Source organism: Tachysurus vachellii, chromosome 10 (assembly GCF_030014155.1).
Source record: "Tachysurus vachellii isolate PV-2020 chromosome 10, HZAU_Pvac_v1, whole genome shotgun sequence".
Classification (NCBI taxonomy): domain Eukaryota; kingdom Metazoa; phylum Chordata; class Actinopteri; order Siluriformes; family Bagridae; genus Tachysurus; species Tachysurus vachellii.
The window spans coordinates 19,174,571-19,183,678 of record NC_083469.1 but is presented as its reverse complement, the minus strand read 5'-3'; the positions used below and the strand labels follow the sequence as shown (position 1 = coordinate 19,183,678).

The window sequence follows — 9,108 nt, the reverse complement described above, 5'->3', positions numbered from 1 at the left end:
GTTAGTGAAAGTAAACTAATAGATTAATGAATCTAAATTAAAATTTAAATTGTTAAAGTTATTTTTCTAATTTATTTTAATAGTTATTTTAATTGTTTAATTGGGAAAAACATAACTGTTCATGTATATTTTCATTTTAAAATAAGATTGTTCATACATGCACAAAATAGCTTTATGGAAATAAATTCTCTTACTGATGTTTACTCTTGACTATTTGGTGAAGATCAGTGTGTAAATAGAAGGACTTTTACAGTATATGATATGCACGCGCTACTTTTATTATGAAAATGGTTCATTCCAGGCGCCATGTTTAAAGTTTCAGCAATGGCTTCAGAGACCTCACATGTTCAGGAGACCTCTTTAGGATCACGCACTGATTCTGGAGAGGATTTTGCTCCATCGATACTCGGAACAAAAGAATAGTGAGCATTTTCTGAGTATTCTCGTCTCTCGGACTCTCTAAAATGTGAACTTTAGCACTTCTGTTGTGTAACATTATGGTTGCTCATAAACACTATGTAAATACTTATAATAAGTTACAGTATGTGATCTCATGTTTCTTATTTATACATTAGCTTTGGTGCTTTTGTAACGTCCTAGTCAGTGAAAACTTGGTGATGTAGATAGTTTAAACAGACCTTTCTTTATTAATAACTGATTATTGATTCATTTTACAGCTGAATCTAAACGGTTTTGATTGAATCGATTCTTAGAAAATGACTCTTAAATCTAGGTGAGGTTTGCACTGTGGGGTTGAAACTGTAACCTGCAGAATATTTCTCAATGTCAGTCTGTGAAATGTATGTATAAGAACTGAAAGGTTTGATTCACTTGTGTAAGTCAGAATCAACAATGTGAGTTTTCTTCGTCTTCTTCCTCCTCCTCTTCCTCTTTTTCCTCCTCTTCCTCTTTTTCCTCCTCTTTCTCTTCTTCCTACTACTATAGAATATAACTATGAAGTACTGAGCATTTGTTTTCCTTTGTCTAGCTGGGATAATGCTTACAGCAGGGAACTCCAGACCTACAGAGACATTGGAGATGTTGGAGAAATATGGTAAAGTCTTTTCTTATTATATGTGAAATTCCTTCATGGATTGGACTTGGGATATGTTTTAAATCTTGTAGATAATAATCATGGCTGGTGTGTCTGGTAGTACTTTCTGTTCAAATGGACTGTGAGTCCATTTTGTGCCAGCTGCAGGGTTTAGAATAGACTAGAAGTGCATTTATTACAAACAATCACACTTTCTTAATAGTCCAGTACAATAGTCCAATGCTTTGATTTTCCTCTGTCCTCAGGTTTGGAGAGGAAAGTATGAACCGTATAATCCAGTGGATGGAGAAACAGAATACACCTGAAACTGCTGCCATACTGGACATTGGCACTGGAAACGGTGTCTTCCTTGTAGAACTGGTATGTTGCAATATACCAGTACAATGAATTATGAATAAAATCAAAATTTTTTTTTTAAATTTACTATTATTTCATTTTAATGCTTTCTGTTAAGGCCAAGCATGGATTTCTGAACCTTACTGGATTAGATTATTCCAATGCCTCAGTAGAACTCGCAACAAATATCCTGGCAGAAGAGGGTTTAACAAACATTAATGTTCAGGTAAGAGGTCTTCTTTGTTTGACATGTGATATGTTTTCTTAACACTTTCAGTATTTATTTTAGTGACACCAAAAAGTGACAGTAATTTTTTAGACAAATTTTCTACATTCTGTTCTGTATATTTAGGTTTGTGGACACCTCACCATCACACCTATTTGTGGTTCTTCTTCAAGCTATTGCCTCAATGTTGGAAGCACACAGTTGTATTAAATGTCTTTGTAAGCTGCATAATTACAATTTCCCTTCAGTGGAAGTAAGGGGCACAATTAAGTTCCAGCATGACCGTGTCCCTGTGTATGAAACGGGGTCCATGAACACATGGTTTGCCAGGGTTGGTGTGGAAGAACTCAAGTAACCTGCACAGATTCCCCATTCGCCTGTCAGCAGGGCCTGACCTCACTAATACTCTTGTAGCTGAATGAGCACAAATCCCCACAGCCACACTTTAACATCTAGTAGAAAGGCTTCCTAGAATAGTGGAACAACAAAATGGGACCAAATCTGGAATGAGGTGTAGCAGCTCTGTACATGTAAAATACAGTAGGGACACAAGAAAGAGTACAGAGTAATAAAAAGTGCAGAGTGCAGTGGGGATTCAATACACAGTGTAAGTGTGACCTTATTAAGGGGAAACCTTATCGACGGTCACTTTGACTGAATCTTGGAATCATGAAGTTATTTTTTGACAAATTATTTTATGTCAAAATACTTTGTTAGACTTTATTAAAATTCACATATTTATTCAAAAAAAAAAAAAAAGCAACATAAATGTATTTCACCAAAATGACTGCAAAGAGTTTTCATTTATTTATTTATTTTTATTATGCATTAAATTCAATGCAGATTTACGGAAGCGTATTGCATTCACTTGAGTAAAAAAAATCTACTCTGTTTTTCTGAATTAACGACTTAATTATCTCAGAAATATGAGAATTTTTCAGGAATAAAAAGTTTTTTGCTCTGTTTTTCTGAATTACTTTGGGTTTGAGACATGGGACATTTGGGAGATACTGCTGTCTTTAAGTAATATAAATGGTATTGTTATTAGTGCGTCAACTTTGCGCAGACACCTCAAGACTTTGCGCCTGTTCAGACGAAAAGAACATTCTGATCTGCTTGACGTTGCTGTGTTTCTCCAGGATCAGTTGAACTGATATGTTATGCTTCACGGTAGCCGTATCACCATTCGTAAAAACCCGTCGATTGCACCATTGATGCAGATCACATATGGTTTGAGTTTATCATATGAATCAACATGCCATAAAAAGTTCGGGCCTGGATTATGATACAAACGTCGCCGCACACGATTCCGGCGCCTCAGTTGCACTCCATGGAGATCCAGTATTTTCAACAATTGCCTGATTGTCTCTTGTGTCACCACATAGCCAGCCTGAATGCATTTCAGATGCATCGTCTTATATCCGTGAAGCATACCATATCGGTTCAACTGATTAAACTTGAAAGGCGGGACATGTTTACTTCCATGCAATCCACATTAAGTCGTTAATTCAGAAAAACAGCAAAAAAAATTTTTTCCTGAAAAATTCTCATAATTTTGAGATAATTAAGTCGTTAATTCAGAAAAACAGAGTAGATTTTTTTTTTTTACTCAAGTGAATGCAATACGCTTCCGTACAGATTAAATCAATACCTAATATTTTTTTTTGCACAATGTGTTGCTCTCTTTCATCTTTAACCAGGGGGTAACTAGACTTCAATGCAAACATTTTTGCACTTTTTTAAATTTATTTTTTAAATGACCATTAATATGCTATGTGTATGTTTATTATTATAGGAGCAGGATTTTCTGAACCCCAGCCCAGAGCTGAAAGGATTTGACTTGTGTATAGACAAGGGCACTTTTGATGCCATTAGCTTAAACCCAGAAGGCCGAGAAATTGCAAAACTCCAGTACATGTCCTCACTGAAAGCAGCTCTAAAGCTACAGGGACATTTTATCATCACTTCTTGTAACTGGACCAAAGAGCAGCTCCTGCAGATCTTCAGTCCAGGTACAGATACTAAAGTGAACTTTAAAAGAACAGTAATTAGATGTTTGTCAAAAAAAAAAGGCATTATCTACTAAAGTAAAAAATCGAAACAGTTTAAAAACTGATTATAGTATATTCGGGTATCTTCTTGCAGCTTCACCTTTTTAGGGGATGATATGTAATATAACACTGCAGTGAGAGTGCAGATATTAAATTATTTGGCCAAATTGCTAGACTCACTAGGGTGTAAACCCTGCATACATAAAGATTGCACTTTTTACTTTTTCTGTGATATTATTCTAGATGGTATAGCATAACATTCTAACTATAGCTGTTTCAGATCCAGTATTATCACGAATCTACACGTATTTAATGAACACACATGCTATTTAAATCCCCTAATTGTGGCACCATGTGTTCTTGATCTTTAGGAACTATTGTAAGCCTCGTATTTTATATTCTAGGAGTAATTATATTCGTGTAAAAATTTCTGCAATGCAAATTCAAAAACTTGCAGGCGGCAAAGAAAAACCATACTTTTTTTGGATGTTGTATCACATAATATTCATCATCAGTGTGTATCTTACAGACTTTGAGCTACTACAAGAGCTGCCTACACCACGTTTCCAGTTTGGTGGTGTGTCTGGGAACAGCGTCACAGCTTTGGTCCTCAAAAGACTCAGCTGATGTCAGACTTTGTTTTAATGTGGCTTCGGAAGCCGTTTGTAAATTTGTAAATGCTTTACTGGCTTTCCTTGTGTCTTCTACATATACATAAAAATCAAAAAGTACTTTAAATGAGTCTGTGTTTTTGTTTTATAGCCACTCAACAAATCATAACTTCTAATAATATTTACATGTTATTCTTTTCTGATAAATTGTATGATATATAACAACTCTCTGTTATACCCTGATACTGAGCAGCTGCATAGAGTAGTAATACATAAGCAGTACCACCAGAGGGCGCCATTCATCAATTTACTGCCATAAACCTTAGTTTTAAATTCCTAAGTTATGAAAGAAACTTTTGGTGTAATGGTTTGATTATAACTAATGAATTTACTTAATTCTTCGAATAAAGTGAGACAAATTTATTCATACAATTTATTGACATCTCAGCCTTAGTTTGCGCGATGAATGTGTTTTAATAACGCAGCTTTCTTGAATTATTGATTTTGTTTGCTGGTGCTGATTCTTTTTCATAACAACATGGCTCTAAAAGTAGATTTAATTTAAAGCACTGGTTTATATGAATATGCTCATTCTATTATGATCTCCTTTCTGATACGGTGAAACCAACACAGGAAAGCTTTTTGGAAGGAAGGCTTAGGACTTCATTATACCATGATTTTTTTTTTGTCTTATTAACTTACTAAGAGAGATAAATAAGAGAAGCTGGTGAGGGGATGACCATGCTGTTTATAATATGCGATTAAAAAAAAAAACTTGTTTTCTGGATGTTCAACATTAGTTTGTTCTTTTTTAACGTGGTTGTATGATGTGGTAGTAAGTGAAATAACCACATGATCTACAGTTTGGTGACGTGGTTTGGTGACCCATTTCTTGTTTATTTTTTTATATAACTGCATGACCCTAGGCAATTTGTGTGTGTACAGTATACGTGATATAATTTGATAGTATTCTTGTCACTGCATTGACACTGACATAGTAGTGTGTGTAATACTGCTGTGAGTGTATAAGTTGCAGCTATGTTTTATATAAAATATCCACTTACTGGCAATCACCATGCCATTCCATTAGAACTGATGTTAGCTGAATATTGATGTTTTTAAAACCTTCATAATGCTACAAAACACACTACCACACTATCGTCATGTCAGTGTCACTGAGAACGGTCTGTCATTCAATTAGACATGAGGTTAATTTATATGTATATACCGTAGTGCATAAGGTCCTGTCTCTTCATGTAGCCTGCAGAAGCCTAGTAGAAGCCCGTACTTAGATCAGACTGTCACTCCAGCCTGGATCAGTAGATCATCAGAAAGGCTTTTCTTTCTTTAATAATGCATAGAAGCTCAGGAAAAGACTCTAATATCACTGCAGTCACTGTTCTGGGACATTTCACTTTTCATTATCATTTTAATATTTCACCGTAGTCCTAGTGAAGTCTTAATGAAGCTGACTTCTTTTTTCTGTAATATTTCCTACTCTGTCATATGTCTCTTATCTATTAGCTATAATGTTTGTCATTTCTTATTTTTGTGTCATTATTATCAGCAGCATAAAATTTTCTTGAAATGATTGCAAAATATGCAAACCTTATTTCATTTTGGATTCACAATAATTACCACATAACATTGCTCTAGATTCAGTTCAATTAATTTTTTGTATAGTGCTTTTAACAATGGACATTGATACAAAGACGTTATAGAGAAGCACATAAATTCAGGATATACATTTTATATATTCATAAATTTAGCAATAATAAGTAAGCCAGGGGTGACTGTGGCATAAAAAAACTCCTTGGGATGACAGAAAACAAAGCCTTGAGAGGAGCCTGACTCAACAAGAAGCCCATCCTCATCTGGGTGACATCAGCTAATGTTCTTACAGCTGCTCCCTGTTCAGGGCTGCCGCAGTGAATCATCCACTCTCAGTCTCTCACTCATTTTCTACTGCTTATCCGAACTACCTCGGGTCACGGGAAGCCTGTGCCTATCTCAGGTGTCATCGGGCATCAAGGCAGGATACACCCTGGACGGAGTGCCAACCCATCGCAGGGCACACACACACTCTCATTCACTCACGCAATCACACACTACGGACAATTTTCCAGAGATGCCAATCAACCTACCATGCATGTCTTTGGACCGGGGGAGGAAACCAGAGTACCCAGAGGAAACCCCCGAGGCACGGGGAGAACATGCAAACTCCACACACACAAGGCGGTGGCGGGAATCGAACCCCTAACCCTGGAGGTGTGAGGCGAACATGCTAACCACTAAGCCAAGATAAAACAGAAGATATGTAATCAGAGTTACCAGAATTACTATGTAATTAGAAAGTTTACAATTAACTACATGTGGTTAGATAATTCCTCAACTTTATTAATCTGGTCCCTCTTAGAAATCAGAAGAAGCTATTTTACCCAGAGATAGCATATATAAAGAAAAAAATAACAGTGGGCCTAAAACAGAACCTTGTGGAACACCACAACTTTATAATGATTGTAGGAGGGAGATTTAATCAGCCTTGCTTCATTCTATAAATAAAATAACTGAAACTTTAGGGCATTTCTTTGCTAATATATGTTTATACTTTTGATATCTGGCATCATTTGATAAAACATAGTTACATTTATCATACAAATCTACCTTTCTTAGTGCTGGAGCAAAAAAAAACGATTTGAAATATACCTGTTTAACTAGTTATAATTAAACTTGTTTAATTAGTTATAATTAATCTTGTTTTATAGAGTGTTACACTTCTTCATTTTTACTCATTCATTTTCTTCTTTATTTATCTTCAGTTATCTCTTTATCCTGGTCAAGTCATGTTGTATTGGATTTGGAGCCTATCCCAGGAACACTGAGGAAAATAATACACCCTTTTTGGGGACACCAGTCCATGGCAGGACAACATGCACACACTCATTCACACCTAGGGGCAATTTGCATGGCAAATGTACCTACTGGCATATTTTTGGGGAGGAGGAAACAATGAACCACTGTTTCACCCTTTAGAAAGCAAACTTCTCAGCTAGATGCTGAAATTCTAAGCAGATAGAGATATGTGTGAAATAAGTCAGCTCTAAGTGTTAAAATGTGTCAATGTTTTGCAATGTTTTCATATAGTCACTAGACTGTTCATGATCTTGATCAAGAGTTCATAAGACACATTTAGTAGAAGATTTTTTTTATTTTCAAGTCTTTGGAGCATTGCCGTGAAGCTGAAGTGTTGTGCAAACGGCTCCTGATAAAGGAATGAAAAGTTATCTCATTATTTTTGCTTATGCTGTTATTTCCTTAGCAGAAATATTGCAATTTATTTGTTGAATGTGGCTTCATTTGATTTAACATTTATCAATATGGATACTCTAGAATTTCTCACTGTTACATTTCTCACTCACCCTTTCTTATTTAGAAATATACACCCCTCAGCTAACATGAAAGCAACCTGCCCAATATCGTGTAGATCCCAATAGTGCCACCAAAACACCTCTGGCCTGCAAAGGTATGGACTCCACAAGACCACTGAAGGTGTGCTGTGGTATCTGGCAGTAGTCCTGTCGGTTCCTAGGTGACTTTTATGGATTGGACTTGTTTTTTTCAGCATGTCCCATAGATTATAGATTGGTTTGAGATTTGGGGAACTTGGACAAGTCAACACCTCGTTGATGTTGGAAAGGCCACCTTCCTCCATTGCACCATTGCACCAGTTTTGATGCTTATTGTAGGCACTTTTAACAGTGCACATCAGTAAGATTGGACTGTATGGCTGTTCTACAGTTATGTAGCCACATATGCAGCAAGCTGTGATACACTGTGTGATCTGACAGCTTTCTGTCATAGCCAGAATGACCTTTTTCAGCAATTTGTTCTACAGCAGCTGGTCTGTGGGATGATACCAGGCAGGCTAGACTTTGCTCCCCATTTGAATTAATGAGCCTTCTTGCTGCTTCACCGGTTGTCCTTCCTAGGACACCTTTGGTAGGTACTAACCACTTAATACCAGGAACAACCCTGTTTGTTTTGAAGATGATGTTAATTCTTTCTGCTTTCAACACATCAATTTTAAATAACTGACTGTTTACTTGTTGTCTAATATATCCCGCCCTTGATGTTATCTGTTAGACCCTATATCCCACAGTGGCATTGTAATGAGATGTTAATGTCAATGTTATTCATGTCAGCTGTCTGTGATTTTAATGTTATGGCTTATCAGTGTATAGCTGAATTATAATAAACTGTCTTACATAAAAAAGCTTATTATTTAAATGACTTTGATTCCAGAGCGACTAACTATTACAGTGTCAAAGGCTTGGATGCTTTAGTTGAGAGAGAGCAAGAGAGAGATAGAGAGAGAGAGAGAGTTAAAGAGAGGGAGAGAGAGAGAGAGAGAGAGAGAGAGATCAAAAAACATAAAAATATATTTTTTTACAATCCAAGCAGCTTGCACAGTACAAAATTGAGGCAGTTGCATCATTTTAAACTCCCTTGTTTAATCATTGTGTGATCAGTATGGCTCCCAAAGTCCTACTGCAATGATGGCAGCCTCAAGCACTGTGTCTAATCATATCAAACAATCTCACAACACTGATCATGGAATGTGTTAACCTTGGTTTTCCCAACAATTTTTGACACAGACAATATCATTACTATAAATACTGGGCATAACACCAGTATTTGAAATATAACCTACTGCACATATCAAATATTTCTTACCTTCTCTATGTTTGTTCAGTATATCGTCATCATTTATGTGTTCAGAATATATTAAGACACTGTGTATATGACACTACAGTATATATATATATATAT

At 36.0% G+C, this 9,108-nt stretch overlaps 1 protein-coding gene across 1 annotated transcript; it reads left to right on the top strand.

Moving 5' to 3' along the window:
* The first annotated feature begins 288 nt into the window (after positions 1-288).
* Positions 289-4,398, top strand: eef1akmt2 (EEF1A lysine methyltransferase 2). Its single transcript, XM_060879147.1, has 6 exons — positions 289-422; positions 989-1,054; positions 1,300-1,414; positions 1,509-1,616; positions 3,412-3,628; positions 4,197-4,398. Exons 1-6 carry the CDS (start codon positions 307-309, stop codon positions 4,292-4,294), a joined length of 720 nt encoding a protein of 239 aa, XP_060735130.1. The 5' UTR covers positions 289-306; the 3' UTR covers positions 4,295-4,398.
* Positions 4,399-9,108: the final 4,710 nt, after the last annotated feature.

What these genes read in the sequence shown, in the direction of transcription:
- eef1akmt2 (XM_060879147.1), top strand. Translation starts at nt 307, where the DNA reads ATGTTTAAAGTTTCAGCAATGGCTTCAGAGACCTCACATGTTCAGGAG. An exon ending in TAACAAACATTAATGTTCAG is followed by an intron (nt 1,617 to 3,411) that starts GTAAGAGGTCTT and finishes TTATTATTATAG; the next exon opens with GAGCAGGATTTTCTGAACCC. An exon ending in CCTGCAGATCTTCAGTCCAG is followed by an intron (nt 3,629 to 4,196) that starts GTACAGATACTA and finishes TGTATCTTACAG; the next exon opens with ACTTTGAGCTACTACAAGAG.